The sequence below is a fragment of the Ictalurus punctatus genome, chromosome 8, assembly GCF_001660625.3.
Source record: "Ictalurus punctatus breed USDA103 chromosome 8, Coco_2.0, whole genome shotgun sequence".
Lineage (NCBI taxonomy): Eukaryota > Metazoa > Chordata > Actinopteri > Siluriformes > Ictaluridae > Ictalurus > Ictalurus punctatus.
The window spans coordinates 4,247,622-4,267,500 of record NC_030423.2 but is presented as its reverse complement, the minus strand read 5'-3'; the positions used below and the strand labels follow the sequence as shown (position 1 = coordinate 4,267,500).

The following is a 19,879-nucleotide window of genomic DNA, read 5'->3' as shown; positions in this document are numbered from 1 at the left end:
CAAACAAACAAAACACTTCATTAAAAAAGAGAATATGTACAATCGAATTAAATTTTATTACGGTTGTCTTGTTTAGAAATGGTTCCTTATTGCCTTTTTGTTCTATAAAGCTGTAATATAAACACAATCCTCCCAGAATCGGTGGACTTTAGGACCTGGAGTAGATAGAGACGGTCGCGTGATGGACACGCAGGCAGGCGCGCGAGCGCGACAAATCTCAGCAGCTCGGACGTGACATATACAATGAGGTAATTTCGAGAATATTTCATGGTGGGGGTGACAAAAAGTGCATAAAACTCACAACCTGGCTCGGGTTTATTTTTTATTTTTGGTTAGGTTATGCAGGTTAATGGTGTGGTTTAACATTTATGTTAAGTTAGTGTATTATTATGACTGCTTTTATGTCGCAAAGCGTCAGTAGTCCTCGCCGGTAATGAACACTGCAGTGGATGATCTACTGTAGCTGGCTATTATTAACGCTAGCATGCTAGCTTTACAGTTTTATTCAGCGGAAATGGTGTTAACAATAAAACAAAACGCACACATATATAAATGATAATTTAAATGAGATTGTTTTAAGACATAACCTAGTCGAAATGCTTAGAATAGTATTTAGCAGCGGCAAGCTAAAAACAGTCGGTGCGTCTCAGGGGTGTCTGCGCATGCGCGGAGCTCATCTATTTCCTGTTCAGTGCCCTTATTTACTGACTCATTGTTGTTATTTACAGGTCTTGGTCTTAAACTAAGAACATTTTGGCAGGGGAAAATAAAAACAAGCAATTAATCATGTCATCAGTGCATATAGCTTCTGTCTGCTGTACAGCAGTCTGAATGAGATAAAACTGATTAAACTAATGTTTTCAGTCTTCTCTTTCAGTTACTGACATGAAGGATCCCCCCCCCAAAAATTCATTACCACTGCAGTTACACTAAATCAATCCAGATTTTATAATGAGACAGACATATAAAATAATGTCTTGCCAATGCTACTCTTATAGGTATATACACAGTAGTTTTATCCAACCTTCCAACACAAAGTAATTCTGTTGACTTGTTTTTTCCCCCAGAGATATTTTCCAGGTATCCGTGCAGCATCAGGTGGAAGCTTCGGTGTGTGTGTGTTTGTTTATGTGCCCAAATGCATGATATACAGTATTATTTATTTTTCTGTAACGTGATCAGATCTTCTTCTAAGTCCTAAACTTAGATAAGGAGCACCCAATTAAACAAACGATGCAGAAACTTTAGTTTTTACATTTATTTATTGAGCAAAATGACCTAACATTAAATATCTTTGTTGGAATAAGTATGTGAAACTTTTGATTTCTGTAACTGATGTAACAGATGGCCTTATTCCTCCTGACAAAACTGCTTCAACTCCGTGCTCGTTTTAGGTTCTTCTACAACATTTCTATTGGTTTAAAATTCTGGACTTTAACTTGGCTGTCCCAAAATATTAAATTTCTTCCACTTTAACCGTTGCTTTCTTGACTTACTTGTGTGTTTAGGGTTGTTGTCTTGCAGCACGACCAACTTATGGTTAAGCTTCAGTTCACGGACACACATTCTGACATTCTCCTGTAGAATTTGAACCTACGGATTCTGGGTTGTACGTCAACCGCAGCAAAGCAACCCCAATCCGTGACACTTCCACCCCCATGCTTCACAGTTAGGATGACGTCCTTCTGTTTGGTTTTTGCCAACGTAATGCTTTTCTATTTTGGATTCATCCATCCACAGAACATTCTTCCAATAGGCTTCCAGCTTATATCTGTGGTCTTGAGCAAACTTCAGATGGGCAGCAGTGTTCGTTTCATTATCCTGCCATGCACGCCGTTCTTGTTCAGTGTGTCACGAACAGTGATTGTGGACTCATGAACATTAACATTACTCAATGCAAGAGTGGCCTGTAGGTCTTTAGATGGTACCTTGGGGTTCTTTGTGATTTCCCTTTAATATTATTCATGTAACATTTTCCAGTCTGGTGAGTGAGCACCAACATCTCTCTTTTTATTTATGTATTTATTTATTTATTTATTTGGAGGTCCTCAGGAATCTCCTTTGATTGACACGTTGCACACTTCTTTATAAACCTGTGAGTTAAGGCCCAGATTTTGATAGTGAACACCCAAGTTTATGTTCTGGACACATTGAGAGGGAGGGTCTGCTAAACTCATGCCTGATTGCCATCCCCTTGATCGAAACACCTGACTTCAATTACCCCTTTAAATTAACTTATACCCCTTACATTGCACTTGGCAGACGCCCTTATCCAGAGCGATGTACAATTGTCTCGTTTATACAAGTGAGCAGTTGAGGGTTAAGGGCCTTGCTCAAGGGCCCAACAGTGGCAGCGCTGGGATTTGAACTCACAACCGTCTTAACCGCTGAGCTACCTCTTCCCTTAGAGGATCACATACTTTTTCTCCGAACAAAGAAATTTTAAAGTCGGATCATTTTGCTGAATAAATAAACGTTATAAACTAGAACGTTTTTTTTGTGTCGTTTGTTTAACCGGGTTCTCAAGTAGTACAAGCTTCAGCCGCAAAGTAGCACCATCTCTGAAGGAGCAAATGCTAAAAATTCGATTGAAGAATGAAAGATTTAAAATAAGTGCACAAATGTGCCCTCAGACTTCCGTTATAAGCGAGTCATAAGTAAACTGCTTTTCACTACAGACGTGGTACGCAGCGATTTGTTGATAAACTGCTGGAATGTTGCTTTTATTTCCTTGCACCTTATACTCTTGACATTCTTCTATGGAATACGATCTACTGTCCTAAACCAATCTCTGTGTGTCGTATAAGAGGGAGTTTCCCTGTCCAAAGTCTCTGTCATTCACCCAGATAAACACACCAGAACCACGGCCGTTTAGTTCGCGTCGCTTTCTTCTGTCGAGGTTTTATTCAGCATGCTGGGTGTCAATTTGCAAGCAGGTTAGAGCTTTGTGAGATGTATTTAATTGAATAGTATTAACTTAATTTATCCTTAAGGGACAGTTGGCTTATTTTTGCATGTCAGCTTGGACTTTTAGGTTCTGAGTCCAGGGTTGGCAGTAGGGCAGTTGCTCAAAAACAGTATAACCAATAAATCATATAATGGCATTTCAAGCCCTGTTCAATTCTAACTAGTCATATTCAGAGTCTGTGGAAAACGACTCCCAAGCGTTAAGGTTTCCCGTGTGTGGAATCGAAATCCTTTTGGGATCAACTCCTAGCACCTTCAGTGTGAACCGAAAGCAGAATGGTGACTTGATAACTTAATGCCCAACATACGTTTAAAATGTGTGTGTGTGTGTATATATATATATATATATATATATATATATATATATATATATATATATATATATATATATATATATATATATAGTGTACACTAAGAGCATTAATCAACGATTAATTAATATTTTGGAGCATTTTGGCCACATCATTTTCCATCAAATGTGTTTTTAATCTAAAAGTGGCATAGCGCACGGCAGAGCGTCGAACGTGCTTCATGTCTTTCGGATGAGACGTTAAACCGAGGTCCTGATTCTCTGTGGTCATTAAAAATCCCAGGACACTTCTCGTAAAAGAGTAGGCGTATAACCCCGGTGTCCTGGTGAAATTCCTTCATTGGCTCTTCTCTGTCATGGTCCCCTGATAATCTCCATCTCTGAATTGGCTACATCACTCTTCTCTCCACTAATAGCTGGTATGTGGTGGCGTTCTGGTGCACTATGGCTGCCGTCACATCATCCAGGTGGATGCAACACACTAGTGGTGGTTGAGGAGACCAGCTAATCAGTAATGAAATTTGTTGGCAACTGTCTTAATTATTAAATTGGATTGATTTTGTTTATTAGTTGCTACAGCCCTAGGTAGCAGCCTTGCTCAGGGGCCCAGTTCTGGGACAGCAGTCTTTACAAAATATACATGTGAAGTAGTCAGTGTGGTCAGTGGTACAAAGTCAGCTACCAGCTCTATTAATAACGCCTCTTATTTAGTCTACGTGTTTTTGTGTGTCTATTTAGGTCACGTTGAGCCTGCCGTCTCGGGCATCATGAGCGGCAAGAGCCTCCTCCTAAAGGTCATCCTGCTTGGCGATGGCGGCGTGGGCAAGAGCTCGCTGATGAACCGCTACGTGAGCGACCGCTTCGACTCGCACTCGTTCCACACCATCGGTGTGGAATTCCTGAACCGCGACCTGGAAGTGGACGGGCGTCCGGTCACGCTGCAGATTTGGGACACTGCGGGCCAAGAGCGCTTCAGGAGCCTACGCACGCCGTTCTACCGCGGCGCTGACTGTTGCTTGCTGACGTTCGCCGTGGACGACGCACAGAGCTTCCACAACCTCGGCGCCTGGAAGCAGGAGTTTGTGCGCTACTCGGACGTGCGCGAGCCCGAGCGCTTCCCGTTCGTCGTGCTCGGAAACAAGGTAGACAAGGCCGAGGACGGCGAACGGCAGGTGCCCGAGGAGGAGGCACGCGCCTGGTGCCAGGAGAACGGCCACTGCCCATACTTCGAGACCAGCGCAAAAGACGACACCAACGTAAGCGCTGCTTTCGAGGCTGCGGTCCGCGAAGTGTTGGCTTTCGAGGATCACGTCGACCACACCTTGCTCGGAAGCTCAATTGACCTGCATGGCAATCGCAAGGCACCGCGCTCTTCCTGCTGCTGAGGAGCTCGCTGAGATTAAAGGCTTCAAATAGTGTTAACCTTCTAGACGCTCCTCATCGCTGCCCACTCCAGCAAAGGTCAACGGAATGAAAAGAGGAGTAGATGGACTGCACGGAGTCTCGACTGGAGGACTTTCTAGGTTATTTAGGTACAGATGTTAAAGAAATACTCATATAGTGTCACTGGTACAGAATGTTTTGGTCTGCTTCTCTGCCTACATTTGCAAAAGAGCCAGTGGTATGATGGAGATGGTGAAGGGGTATCCTCAGTTTAAGGTTATACTGGGCTTGCAACACCACTACCCATACAGTGTCATTGGTATGGTATAGTGTGTGTGTGTGTGTGTGTAAGTATGTGTAAGTATGTGTATGATATGACAGTGGAACATCTAAGGAAAAAAGTCTTTGCCGTATTGCATTAATCTTCCGGATGGTCCTAATCTCTGCGTACACTCCCAGAAGGACAACGGTACAATAAGGGTGCAGCACAACCTTGATCGTGTATCATTTCTGGCTTGATTAGTGAGAGAAATTACACCCGTAGTGTCGATGGCATGCCGTAGTCTCTAAATGTTTCCTGCCAAAAGCTCTTACGTTGCACTGGGTTTTCTAACAGCCCTGCTTTCTTTTCCTGGAGGTCACGGGTCTCCTACGTGCCTCACGAAGCTCTCACTTCTCGTTTCTCAGCCCGAGTGCGCTTCTGCTTTGTGTTGTGAGGTCATTACGTTATATAGTAACCCAACCACAAGCGTTCCTACTTCTGTGTTTGTATTGCTTTATGCTACATTACGGTTCGTGTATGTAGAAGTGGAAGACCGTCAACGTTCGAATTACCCGTCCTTCACGCCAGGCCTTTTTATTTATTTATTTATTTATCTATCCTAAAAAGTACGAACGTTATGGTACTCTTCGTTCGGAACGATGTTCGTTTTAAGGTCGGACACCGGAGAGCGGTCGTGTCTGCGAGGTGAAGCACGTTCCAGCTCTCCGTCACGCTGAAAATAAGGGCTGTCTCGCTTCTACAGCGCATTCACGTTCAGTCCTTCACCTCAGAGCCTCGTAAAGCGTGAGGAGTCGGTCTTAAATCAGCACTAATTTGCTTTTGGAGCAGTTTAACCATCGGGAGCGCTTGTGCTCTGGGTCAGCAGTTTTATGCTTGTTGTTATGCTGCCTTTTACTTTTAAACAGTAGAATAATTAAATATCTTTTTGCTAATCTGAATGTGAAAAAATACAACCAACCAAAGCACATTTGCCCTGGCGTCTCGATTTGAACTTTTCGAAAGGTACTTGTGCACAGTCCTGTCTTTTCAGGTATATTTGGTACACAGGATTTTGATATTGTTGAGGTGTGTAACATTTTATTTCCTCCCTTCCTTCCAGCCCGTATTAGTTATTGATCACTCTTTCCTCTGAGTAAACCAGACCTGATCAAGATTTTGATATCTGCTATTGCTGCCTATATGTAATCAACAGATGTAGCTCATCGGTCCATCCGTCCACTCAACGTTTATTCTCCTAACTTCAGTATTGCCTTTGCTTGCTCTTGCATGGAAACCCCATAATGCTTTACGCTACTGTCCTGCTAACGGTTTACGTAGCCGGCCTATACGGGTTACGAATCTCCGTCCGCTTATCACAGGTTTTTAATGAGAATGGTTCACTGTGAAACTTCCGGCGCTGCGTTTCCTCGTACTGTTTGCTACACAGTATTTATTCTCCGTATTGGAAACTGCCTACAGTTGATGGCATTTTAAATTGAGGTACCTGAATAAGTTGTGTTCACTGTGACTTGCATCTTGTTTGAAATTTAATTTAATCTGTTATAGATGTTGTTTTGTGTTCTTGGATGTATTGAAATGCGCTTTTGATTGCTTGAACGATTCTTGTTTTTAATTTTTTTATTTAATGGCTGTAATTGATTTTGTCGTCTGTTAAGCAAGCCCTAGGTTTCTGGTATGCTGCAATAATCCATGTTTTACTTTTTGTGTGCTGATAACATATAACGTCGTGTTCTGTTCGAGTACCTTGGAATACCAACTTTACAATTATGAAAAAGTATTGCTTTGTAAAACTGCCACAAATCCACCGATTTATTACTGCAACGATTAAGCAGTGGCTTTGCAACTAAAAAAAAAAAAAAAAAAGAAACAAGGTATTTGGTTGATGTGCTTCAAACTGAGCTGGAACTTGTGTAACGATGCCTGAGAATGGGCGTGTATCTCCTCAACCGTCCGGCCTACTGTCGGGCATCATATACGTCAGTCTCGGCAATAAAAGGTGGTCAAGGCAGCTTTTGTTTACAAACTATATAAACTAATTCAGTTTGCAAATATCCAATACCAGTGTGAATAAACCTTACAACTGACCGACACTGTGCGATTTGCTTCTTTGAAAAGTCCCTCCAGGATTCTGCGATCACAGAAACGAACGCGAAATCAAGCCAACGCCGCAATATTTACGCGATTTTTCACGTCACATGACGTCATCACAACACGCATCCACTTCAACCCGTCTTCTATTCGAGCGTGTCGAACATCATCACAGCTAAAATGTCTCATTTGCCCACAAACATCACTGTGAAAGGCAATTTTGCCCATTCAAGTAGTTTTCCAAAAAAAAAAAGACACTTTGTAAATTGCATGGCACATTTTTGGCCACAATGATCAGGAAAAAAACAAACAAAAACTCTGTGACATCCTGTATGGGCTGACTGAAACATCAAAAATGGTTGTTTTAGAGAGAGAAAAAATTTTCAAACCAATTTGGAAGACCAACACGGTGTGTATTTTCACAGGGATCCCTAAATTACATCATGCTTTTAAGTAAAAAAAACAAAAAAACAAAAAACAAAATGTTTTTAGCAAGATCATACCAAGCTTTTAAATGAAAGCACCTCATTATCACAGTAGCATAACACCTAGTATTGAGTGTAACCCTTACCACTAGAACATTAACCAGTTTCAATTCAAACCGTTTGGTCACAGTTTCACACTAAACATATTTGCTTAACTTCTAGTAATATACTTTTTGACACAACAGGCCCTGAGTGTTTCTGGGAACTCATGCCTCGCTAGGTTTGGGGGCGTAAGGAGAACTGATACTGCCACTGTGACATTTCCATATCCTGCTGAACAGCACCTCGTTCTTCTCCTCTTTTGCTCTGTATCGCTTGTCTCTCTGCAGAATCTGCCACTTGGCCAGGTGCAGAGGACAGTGAATCTGCCAAAGAGAAAAAAGAAACTCTCCACATCCTCTACACAAACACTGATGGATCTATACATATTTCTTACGGAAGCTCCTTTCTCGCTTCTTCTGGTTTCTTTTATTTATTACCACCCCCGCAAAAAAAAAAAAAAAAAAAAAAAAAAAAAAAAGCACTCGCCATATGACTTAAACACTTCTAACAAATATTGCTAGTAGCATGAAACAACAATTTGACACGTAAAGTGTGAATAAGGATTAGTCAAAAAAATAATAATCTAGCTAAAATAATTGTTACATCATAACTACTAATTTCTCCTGATAGTTACAGGGATAAACACAAATTCAGCTGTTTTTCAGATGGAAAAGCAGAAATGTGCATTTAGCTTGACTGACACTAGGGGGAGACCGAGCACCCATCAGGTCCTACGAAATCATCACGGTTTAAATAGTGGAAATGTTCGCCAAATCACTTTCAAATGGACAAATATATATATATATATAAAAATCTGATGCAAGACTGACGCAGGTGTCACATAGCACCACAAATGCCCAAGTAAAATACTGAGGAAACGCCAGGTTGGCTCGTTTCTTTTCAGTGCAGGTTCATGGTTCATGCCCAGACTGTCGTCTGCTTGACTGAAGGATTTATAAAGGTTGTTTGCTCATGGTTTAAGCTTTGTGTTTATCCGAGCTGACGGGTCTGATGGATGCTCATCCACCCCTCTAGTTTCAAATCAATGTTCGTCTCAAAGCCGGGCTTGACTCCGGACTATTATTCTCTGGACTGTGAGAAAAGTGCTGAGGTCACAGCAAGTCAGTCCATATTGGCATGTCTGGACACCATGGTGACCAGATGTGAAAGATCATCACCATAGTAACATGCTAGTCCATCCCAAGCCAAAATGAAAGAAAGAAAGAAAGAAAAAAACCTAACAACAATAATATTAAAAAAGGCAAAATAATAATAGCTTTTCAGGTTCTCACAGGATGACTTTTTAAATCAGTTATTTCTGATAACTAAAACAAAATGTTATCAAATATAAAAAATAATAAAATAAAATAAATTGGCTATTCAACTACAGAGTAACACTAGATCATCCATGTTGGATGGGATTGACAGGATGGGAAAACTAACATCCCATAGCTTGTAAGCAAGGGATGTAGGCACGTGTATAGAAATTGTTCAAATCACAAAATATAAACAGCAAACGATATATTAAACCAATAGCGAGAGAGAGAGAGGAAAAAAAAAAAGAATGAAGATTACACGAATCCTCTACCGAACACATCTCTATGTTTCCTGTCCAACTGAGTCATTTGTCCATCAGGGAAGGGAAAAAAAAAAAAGGCGGCACTATTAAGACAAGACAGCATGTCTGAGAATTGGGGCACAATAATCACACAGTGAAGCAGTGTTACAATCAACGGTCATCAAATAGTCTGTCCTGCCTCCAGAACAACGTCTACTAGCCTCCCAGGGTTCAGATTTACATCACTGCCCTGCTGGACTAAAACTCAGTTGGCCTACTATAAAGTGTGTCAGTCAGACAGGAAGAAAAGTCTTAAGGAGAAACTGAGGTGTTGAACAGGTAGGTGAAGAAATGTCTTCTGTCCTTCCATACGGTGCACAGCGGACAGAACCAGCATGGATTGCAGGAAACGACAGAGAGCTTTAACACCGTGCGGCTAAGCCTTTCCTCCCCAGATAACGTAGGACAGCGAAATTATAGGTAGTGGAGACTGTGTATGTGAGCTACAGAGAGAAAAGGAGAAAGAGAGAGGACACAACCAAACAGGAGTGACGGTGAGTGTCAGGTTCATCAGTAGAAGAAAAACAAAATATAACCCCACCCCCCAAAAAAAAACAAAAAAACAAACAAACAAACAAAAAAAAAAACATATATATCCAACTATGGAAGCCCTAAGAGGTCATGATCACGACTTTATTTTTACTTTGATCAGGGACTCGCTCAAGCTAAAAACAGCTCTGTGTTCATCAGTGTTTGACTATTTCCATGTTAGTGTCTGACACTTGATCAGGGGGACCCCCCTCTCTCCCTCCCTCTTAACGTGGAGATAAAGCCCCTCTCTACAGTGGGCAAGTATTAAATTAAAACACATTGTGAGAAAACAACTTATAGAAGCAAATTATAATGCGTGGCCTCTTAGTGCTTCCATGTTTTTATATATATATATATATTATATATATATATATATATATATATATATATATATATATATATATATATATATATATATATATATATATTTATATTATATTAATATATATATATATACATACATACATACACACACACACACACTTTTTTGATTTTTTAACCAGTAAAACAGGACATAATTGCACTACTTAATGCCCCAGCAAATCGGATTGATTAGAAGGATGCTAAACACAATCTAAGGCTAGTAATAAACATTTTTTTTTTGTTAAAATGTGTTGCTATTTATCAAAGAATAATGTCTAATCACTGATCTGATGAAGCTTTCTAATCAGGAGACATTTATTTAACATTTCTAGAAGGATTAGCACTTTGTAGTGGTTAGTACCTTTTCCACACTTTCCCTGGAAAAATCTTTAGGACAGAGGAGTTTGCACTTTCTGGTTTCTCTGCAACATGACCAGCTGCATTTCTTTTTTGTCTTACTAACTCCAAGAGAGAAGAATAAATAGAGGAAGGTAAAGGAATAATTGTTTATAGTTGCTACAAATATAAGTGATGATAGGAACTAACTTGTTTCACAGATGTTCCAGAATAATAAATAGAACTATAAATAGATTAAAGTTAGAACACTGGAATGTACTGGTATTGGAAAATGATCAGCTTAGTGGTAGTAAGAGTAGCTCTGCGTCATATTGGGCTGCGTCGCACCACCACGTCACTGATTATATTCCCAGAACAGCATGCGCCGTCACATTTCGTCCTTACTTTATCCAACTCCTGTTTATGCGAAAGCTAAAACTTTCGTTGCGGTTTTCACGCCCGTGCTGGCACTAATGAGAAACTTGTGTCACGCGCAGACACGTCATCCATACAGTCATGACATTCTCACTCTGCTGAGAAATATGCCAAAGTCTTGGAAGAAAAATCCACAAAACCGCTGTGCTCTTTTCAGCTTGGGCAGGCGCAGCGGAGACCGTAACTGACGGAGGATTGGAATTCTTCTACACCTACAGCTGCATGACACCATCACTGGGACACATGACTACTTGTTTGCAGCATTTCAGACCCCGATTTGGGCCTTGTTACTCACCAGAGCCAATAATGTAATCCCCGCTCCAGCGAAGGCAGCAATGTAGAGGTCATAGGTCAGGAAAAACTGTGGAAACAGAACAACGGGATTCGCCGAGTCAGAGCCGCAAGCGCTAACGTTTGATGTCAGATCTATCTCTGGCGAGCCGTCGAGGCCGATCCTCTGAGGATTCGCTATGAGAAAATAGAATCACATTTCGCCCGCAGGCATCACTTACCTCCCTTGTTTTGCATACGTTGGACAAGGTCATTCCACAAGCCTTTCCTGGCACTGTGTTCCATGGAAGTAAACCTGGAGATATAAAAGGTTCTTCTGATATAATGCGATGTGAATAAAAAAAATAACACAACAACTTGATGTATCAAAGCCACTGAAACGAAAGCTACAAGCAGATACCATTATGGGAGCAAGAAAGTACACCCTCCTTCAATGAGTGGGTTTCTCTATCAGCACCTAAATAACTGTGCGGTCCCCCGAAAAAGTAGAAACCAGGTTTGGGGGGGATGTAGCTCTTGGGTTTTCATTTATATCTCTGAGCATTAAACAAACTAACATTAGACTGAATTTGCCGGGATGCCCACTCCTGTCTTGAAGGCTCTCCGTTTGTAAACAATCCTCCTCACACTAGAATGGTGAATTTCTAAATTGTTTGGAGACGGCCTTATAACCCGTCCCAGATTGATGAGCAGCAACAATTGCTTGTCTGGGGTCATGGCTGATAGACAAGCACCCGAGTGCTCTAGAACATCAAAAAGTTCTGCTTTAAGAAGTAGTCAAACTTTTTGATGATTAACTAATCTTGTGTATTTCATTAGTAACTCAGGCTGCTAATTATTTTCTTAATGATTGTGGAAGTAGGAAGGGTGTACCTCTTTTTTCCCCCCCACCCGGTTCCCTTTTCCGGGTTTGTTTATAGAATTTGGTGAGGACCACACAATTGTTATTTAGGCTCTGATAAATAAAACCATAGAATTGCAGGAGGGTGTGTTTTCTATTTCCCCATGACTGTACATGGGTCATTTGCTGAACGGGTTGTTTTTAAACAGATTCTCGAATATTTGTAACCGGGTTTAAATGTCGAAACAATAGAGCTCGGTCTCCATAATCGGCTAATTTTACACGTATCGTGGCAGTAATCAAAAGACAACCCTGGAATTTTAATCAGCATTACAAGGGGGCCAAATCAAATCCCGGAGCTGTCAGGAGGCAAAACGTGCGATAAAGATATTAAAAGCTTCAAGAGTGAGTTCATTACCAAACTGTCTGGCATCCATGCACAGCTGGTTAATGCTTGAGGGTGTCTCGGAGAGAAAGTCGATAGTGCGACAGGTCGCAGCCATGTTGTAGAAGAAGTAGACAGGAAGTGCAGAGAAAGCAAAGACCAGCAGCCAGATGACGGCCAAGAAGTACGTGATCACAATGAACTGTGAAGAAAAATCAACACATGAATAATTTTGATGTCCTTTATATCTCTCTCTCACACACACACACACACACACACACACACACACACACACACACACACACACACACACACACACACACACACACACACACACACACACACACACACACACACACACACACACACACACACACACACACACACACACACACACACAGAGAGTACTGAGACTGTTTCAAGTTCCTGTCAAGCTGAGTTTTTGTACATTAGGCCCAGAAATGGCCCTGGAAAGGAAATAATCCCAATTAACTACAAAAAAAAAAAATGACATCCTTTATAGAAAAGACACACATACAAACAATCCTCACCGTTGTACTGAGACAGCGGCCGCACACAGTGCTCCTGAACTCCCCAAACGTTTGCTTTGCCACGCTGGTTGTGTAAAAGCCTTCAGCCAGCAGTGCAATGCAGTAGAGAAAGAAAAAGCTGGCCAGGCCATAGATAACATACTGGAAATATTCAATACTGAGAGAGAGCGAGAGAGCGAGAGAGAGCGAGAGAGAGGATTGAAAAGAAATGTTCATCCTATGTATTATCATGGATGAAGACAAAATATATGCATCAAGGGTCTCTAGATTTCTAGTAATGGACCAATTTTGGTCTTCCACAGCAGAATGAATATCATTGTGGGTTACTCTCAGATACTTGTTCTGAATGGGTCCATTTAAGTTAGAAGACGACATTTCACATGCTCTACTGTATATACAAAATCATAGATGGGCACTTTCCATTACATGAGCCCACAAAGAATTACATGGCATTTACATGTAGGCTAGAGTGATATAGTCCTGCAGGTTGCGGGCGAAGTAGGTCTCGATAAGCCTCTCGGTCTCCGTGAGCGCCTGGTGCCCACAGCCACAGAACAGTGCGATGCCAGAGAAGCAGAGGAGAGTTGCCACCACGGACGTGTAGGGTATGCCTCCCAGACATCGCATGCAGCACTCGTAACAACCTACAATGCACAAAACATATGCTTTTAATCTCTTCATCAAACCGTCTTCCTTTCTATATTACCATTACCATGGCTCACTTGCTTTCCTGAACCTCCGTGGTCTCCACAATCCTTTTCCTAAGCCAGCAAACTGCATCATGCATCACTGCCAGTTTTATTAGCTGCTTATTAGTTTGTGGAATTTTCTCTTTTAGAAAAAGGTATTTACCAGATTTGCTGTATATTAGACAAAGCAGAAAGCAGTTTAGTTACAGAAATGATCGTCTAATCTAATCCAAGTTATTATATATAAAAAGTGTTGATGAATTTTCTTTAACAGCAGCTCTGACAATCACAGGTTTATATTAACGCGCTTGTTCTGATACGTTTTCATTTCTATAATCACACTCCACATTAACAGTGAATGTAAATGAAATGATGTTTTGTTCAATAATGAATGAAAAACTGTTATTGTTGGCAAGCGGCTGCAGTGCGATAGAAATAAAACACTTGCACCTGGGATGGGCCGTTATCGAAAAATATTTAACTTCAGCATGGGAACGGTTGCATAACATCACATCACGTCGCCCTGTCGTTGATTAGTTTCCTATAACAGAACTACTGTCATGTTTTATTCCATGCCTAGCTCAAATACAAAGTATAAGGTTAATCCAAACAATAAGTAATCCAGGTTCAGATCCATTCCCTCCAATTGATTAATAATAATAATAATAATAATAATAATAATAATAATAATAATAATCCTAGCTCAGCATTCTTATACAGATGTTTCCTGAAAAGAAGTATTATATTGTTCCTTGTCCACTAGTGACTCTCCAGTAGTGAAACCAATCACAACGGTTTGAAAATAATACAAATTAATACAGAGATCCTATTCATAACACGTTCAATGAGTGGATATGCGTCCTATGATCGGAACACTGAGGCATTCACACACACCAGCTGGGCCTGTAAAACTTTATCTAAACAGGCCACAAGCAAGCAGGGATTTTTGTCTGTGCAATGTGTGCTGGATTGTGAAAATCAGGACGCACTACAGCCCACAGAGTGTGAGAAAAAAGGGAGGACCAAGGCACCAAGGGAGAGTGGCTCCTTTTGTGGTTCCATCGACAATGCTCTTTGTCTCCGAGCAGCTCGGGGGCACAAGGGCAAGCAATGTTGACGCAAACAAAAGGCCACAGCCACCTCGGCCACAAACAGATCTACTTTTGAAAGCTGGCATCAAGGGGAGGGGAGGGGAGAGGACGTGACGGCTTGTGACTGCGGGTGCAGAAAGGGTGCTGGGGGAAGTGCTGGTAGATCCTTCCCAGGATGCAACAACAACAAAAAAAGTTGCATCGATGATGCCCTGGGTGGGACAGATGGCGCATGGCAGGGTTTAGGTCTAACTTAAAGGACACACACACACACACACACACACACACACACACACACACACACACACACACAATGGGAGCTGTAAATAATAAACATTTCCCACTTTTTCTTTTTTCTCCATCTGTACAGCACTTATGCTTGCCCTTCCATTAATTCAACTGTAAAGCCCCAGCAACCTGTAGGCTATTTCCACAGACAATAAATGTAAATTTAACAGACATGAGGAAAATCAATGTTTGTCCAGGCAGCATCCAGGGAGCCCTTTGTTTGTAAAGTAAAGATGTTTAACTTTTACACTCAATTACACTGAAGCCACAACGACCTCTATAAAAATGGGATAACTTTTTAGACAACCAAGGAGGTTGTACAGGAACACAAAGCCTATCTGAGAGGAATTTATTCCAGCATTAATGCATTAAACGCTTTAAGGGCTATCACAAAGACATAAACCTGTCCAGCTTCTCACTTCATGTGTTTCATTCAGCTAACTCGACTACAACAAACAGTTACACATAGAAGGTTCCTTCAAAATATATAACTAATTGGTTAAAAAAACAAACAAAAAAAAGAATAATAATATTAGCCTATATTAAAAATAATACACTTCTGAAAAGCTTAAAATTAGAATGAATGAAAATATATATACTTATTATAATAATAATAACTCACCCATTGCTGGAGAAAGTGGTGTGAGTTGAGGCGCTGTGGGAGGATGATATGAACAACAGGGCCGCAGCTCAGTGCTTATTAAAGCCCAGCCTCTGCTCTGTGCGTCTCAGACAAAGCACAGAGGACGATGACGGCGGCTGAGATTCGCTTTCAATGTCGCTTTTCAATGAAATGGACTAGAATGAAAGGCTTCAAGACCAAGCAGAATGAATGAGGAGGAGGTCAGGGCTTTCTGTGCTCGGAGGAATTTACTCCGAACACAGAGCAGAAGCGACATGAATTTGCATTGCATTAGCGATTTTCTTTTCTTTCCCTCCCCTTATACAACGCAAGTGGGTCCAGACCGTGACATTTATACTTATTATAGCAAGAATCTGAATTCAAAAGTGAGTCAAGTGAGCGGTTTGCATGACTTTTTCACATGTAGGCCTTCGCCATTGCAGGCTGAATAACCATGTGTTATCAGGGGAAAGTGACTCGTGCTGAGAGTCGCCAGATGACGTCAAGGGCGAATTTGCATATCGATTGACTCGAGTTTGATCAGGATAGGAAATAATATATTATAACTAGAGATTCGATTCAATTCAATTTTATTTGTATAGTGCTTTTTACAATAGACATTATCTCAAAGCAGCTTTACGGAAATATATAAACACGAGATACAGATATTAAAAGTGCAAATTTATCCCAACTGAGCAAGCCGGTGGCGAGGAAAAACTCCCTAAGATGTTAAGAGGAAAAAAACAGACTCAGAAGGGAACTCATCCTCATCTGGGTAACAATAGATAGTGTGAAAAAGTTCATTATGGTTTTATATGAAGTCAGTTTGGCCTTAGACGCAACCGTAGTCCCAGCAATCTGGAATTGGAGTAGATGAGAGCTCCATCTGAAACGGATCAGGCAGGTCCGGAGAGCGGAAAGGATCAGGATCTCTAGTATCTTCATAAAATCTTGTGTGGCTTGACAGAAAGAGAGAGGGAGAGAAAAGATAATTAGGACTGTGCTTAGCGTAACAGAAAGTCTAGTCAGGGTAGGCTTGAGTAAACAAATACGTTTTTAAGCCTAGACTTAAATACTGAGACTGTGTCTGAGTCCCAAACACTAATTGGAAGACTGTTCCATAACTGTGGGGTTCTATAAGAGAAAGATTTCCCCCCTGCTGTAGCCTTCACTATTCGACATGCACGATACTAAATTTCTCAGCCGATAGGGACTACCGATAACCGATTATTCAGAGTGATATCAGCCGATACCGATAACCGATACCGATAGTTCTGCCTTGTGTACCTTCTTTTAAATGAATAGTAATTAATTCCACACTTCTGAAGGAAATGCAAATAAAAATTTTATTCTCGCCATTTCAACAAGTTGTTTCACAGTAATTGGTCTCATAAACAGAAAACACATTACTCAAATTAATATTAACACATGAACTAAATTCTGAAGATTAAAGTAAGATTTCTTAGCTTATTGAATTTTATTAATTCATATTAAAATAATTAATTGACTGAATAATAATAATTAAAAAAAAAACCCTGTTAGGCTTCACATTCACTCACCACAAACACAAGCATTTCTGCTTCATCATTGAACAGCAAACTGGTCATATAAAGTATAAACTTTAAAAAATATATAAAAATTAACATTAACTGGATATGAAATATACTACTCTACAAATATATTTTTCTGTGCAATATATACTTTTTGTCAACTCATCTTCATTTAAATCTTTAAACCGTGTACCGCTGCTTTAATTCGGCTCGAGCAGCGCGGTAAAAAAAAATTTAGACTTGACGCCGAAACTCCCGCTTCACTGCTGCAGCGTCCGGTGTAAAATGTTAGCAGTGCAGAGATTACAGAGATCACAAACTGCAGTTTTGTCGTCATTCCACACACGAGACATCTTCTTTACACACAGCACAAAATCGATGTGTTTCCCTGCCCTCTTTTGATTGACAGGATATAATCGGCCCTGATCATCGGATGTTTTTAAAACAATAAAATTGCCTTTATCGGCCGTAACCAATTATTGGCCGATACATCAGTGCATCTCTAATTATAACATTTATTTATTTGATGGAAAAAGGACATCTTTGCTCCGGGAATCACAAACGAACTGTATTTATGAAATGAAGTCAAACCAACTACTTCCATATTTACAAATTACTACTGCTGCGTCCCAATTCGCCTACTATCCATGTGTCCTGAATCGTAGTGTGCCGAAATAAGTATCCCGAAGGTACCCGGACGGTCTACTATTTCTGGATCCGTGGACACTTTTTTAAATTTTTAATTTATTTTTATTTTTTTAAAGCCAACTTTTGAACCGGGCTGAAACATATTATTCCCAATGCACATGATATCTAGGCAACGTTTCACCTGACATGATTGTCACTGATTAGCTGTTTAAATCTAGTGTGCTGGGCTTATTAGAGCTGATTCGACTTAGCCAGTCAATAACGTTTGCTCAAAAAGCTGATGAATATGTTGCTAGGCTCTTTTTGGAAATTAAGTCCAAAGCGTGTCTAAAATGTTAGTAAATCTACTGACGAAGTCATTAAGTTTGTTCAAATTTCACTGAGCAATTAAAATGAGGTAACAATCAGATGATCTTCAGTTGATGATGATTACTGATTACTGACAGGCTTATGTTTGTATTAAACGATACGTCATTTAAATATAATAAAAACTCTAAAAACTACAGAAATAACAATAATGATGTGATGCACCATACTACCAAGAAAAATCCAGCTTGGTCATATCACTTACCAGATGCCAAAACACATGCTGGTCAAGATGGTGGGACATCTTTGCCAGCTGGTACAATCAAAACCATTTCTGAATTACCACAACAAATGCTACATCACAGACTAGTTGTTTTAAAGAAAATAACAGAACTGTGAGGCAATTAGAAAATCTCTGCTGCTAGGAAGTCTGTAGTAACCGTGGCGAGCAGAAGTGGACAGTTAAAGACTGGGAATGTTTTTTTTTTGTTTTTTTTCCCCACTTAGTCTCCATCTGTCCAGTTTTAGTGAGTCTCTACCCATGATAGCCTCAGATTCTTGTTCTTGGCTGAGAGATGTGGAACCCAATGTGGTCTTCTGCTGTTGTAACCCATCAACCTCAGGGTTTAATGTTTTGTGCATGCTGAGATGCTTTTCTGCTCACCATGTTTGTAAAGATTGATTATTTGAGTCACTATAGACTTCCTGGCAGTTAGAATCTGGCCTCTCTCATCAACAAGGTGTTTTCACTCTTTTTTTTTTTCTTTTTTTTTGGTCCACGTGAGAGAATAACAATTGGTTATATCTTGTTTCACGATCATATCTCATATGTCTCATATGTCATATGTTTATACTGTATAAATTGAATGAAAAAACAGACTCAATTTTATTGGGAAAAAGAACAGGAATCCCATAGCATAGACAAACTGTTATGAAAATGTGTTACTTACAGATATAGTAAAGTGAGCATACAGTATGTTTTCTATTTTGCTTATCCTAACCACCAGGACCTGTGAATATGCCTGGATAAATTGATAAATTTATGCCTGGGAATAATTTGATAGGCGACAAGGGCGCCTCAAGGTAACCGTCTGCCTCTAATGTCTACTATAGTGTGTTTTTGGACAGAAAGAAGTCATGGTCTAATACCTCCTGGGCCTGTGTGACAGCCTATAACACTAGAGGCCATGGGTGGGTCTGCATGGTTAGAATGAAAACCTGCAGTCAGACCAGCTCTCGGCAGATAAAATTTGACACCCCTGTGGCATTTGATTGAGCATTAGCTGTAGTTCTGTTAAGGCAGATCTAATTCTTGCCCGCATCACATATGCTGCTGCTGTCAGGTTATCAGCACTCTCCACAGGAGTGGGCACATTACTCAAGTTCAGAGAATCAGAAGTAGTGCAAACTGAATCAGAAATGGCTCCCTACTCCCTATACTATACTATATACTATATAAAGTGAAAGAACTTGAGTGGTCCACACAGAGCTCTGACCTCAACCCCAATGAATACTTTTGGGATCAACTGGAACGCTGACTGCTCCTCAGACCTTCTCGTCCATCATCAGTGACTGACCTCACTAATGCTCTTGTGGCCGAATGCAAAAATCCACACAGCCACACTCCAAAAACTAGCGGAAAGCCTTCCTAGAAGAATGGAGGTTATTATAACAGCAACTTATTATTATTATCTTTTTTTTTACTTTTTAGCTGTGCATGAACATGGAAATGGCCATACAAGACCATAAAAATGGTTCCTAAACTGCTGCTCCATT

At 40.5% G+C, this 19,879-nt stretch overlaps 2 protein-coding genes across 4 annotated transcripts; one reads left to right on the top strand and one right to left on the bottom strand.

Moving 5' to 3' along the window:
- The first annotated feature begins 94 nt into the window (after positions 1–94).
- rab9b (RAB9B, member RAS oncogene family) lies at positions 95–7,028 on the top strand. 2 transcript variants are annotated; one of them, XM_017474245.3, is made up of 2 exons: positions 95–248; positions 4,016–7,028. In XM_017474245.3, the coding sequence occupies exon 2, from the start codon at positions 4,045–4,047 to the stop codon at positions 4,660–4,662; it is 618 nt and encodes a 205-aa protein (XP_017329734.1). In that variant the 5' UTR covers positions 95–248; positions 4,016–4,044; the 3' UTR covers positions 4,663–7,028. The 2 variants fall into 2 exon arrangements, with proteins under 2 accessions (XP_017329734.1, XP_017329733.1); XM_017474244.2 differs by lacking the exon at positions 95–248 and adding an exon at positions 2,825–2,936.
- Positions 7,029–7,423: 395 nt separating this feature from the next.
- On the bottom strand, positions 7,424–16,076 carry plp1a (proteolipid protein 1a). Of its 2 annotated transcripts, XM_017474240.3 has the most exons (7): positions 15,600–16,076; positions 13,367–13,553; positions 12,910–13,066; positions 12,392–12,560; positions 11,354–11,427; positions 11,137–11,202; positions 7,424–7,881 (listed from the first exon to the last, which is right to left on the bottom strand). In XM_017474240.3, the coding sequence occupies exons 1-7, from the start codon at positions 15,601–15,603 to the stop codon at positions 7,723–7,725; spliced, it is 816 nt and encodes a 271-aa protein (XP_017329729.1). In that variant the 5' UTR covers positions 15,604–16,076; the 3' UTR covers positions 7,424–7,722. The 2 variants fall into 2 exon arrangements, with proteins under 2 accessions (XP_017329729.1, XP_017329730.1); XM_017474241.3 differs by lacking the exon at positions 15,600–16,076 and having other exon boundaries at positions 7,742–9,619; positions 13,367–13,590.
- Between the last annotated feature and the right edge of the window lie 3,803 nt (positions 16,077–19,879).

Coding starts and splice junctions, on each gene's coding strand:
- rab9b (XM_017474244.2), top strand. CDS start 2,912: ATGCTGGGTGTCAATTTGCAAGCAG. Junction 2,937..4,015: donor GGGTGTCAATTTGCAAGCAG/GTTAGAGCTTTG, acceptor GTGTCTATTTAG/GTCACGTTGAGCCTGCCGTC.
- plp1a (XM_017474240.3), bottom strand. Junction 13,067..13,366: donor TATATCACTCTAGCCTACAT/GTAAATGCCATG, acceptor GCTCTCTCTCAG/TATTGAATATTTCCAGTATG. Junction 11,203..11,353: donor ACGTATGCAAAACAAGGGAG/GTAAGTGATGCC, acceptor CTGTTTCCACAG/TTTTTCCTGACCTATGACCT.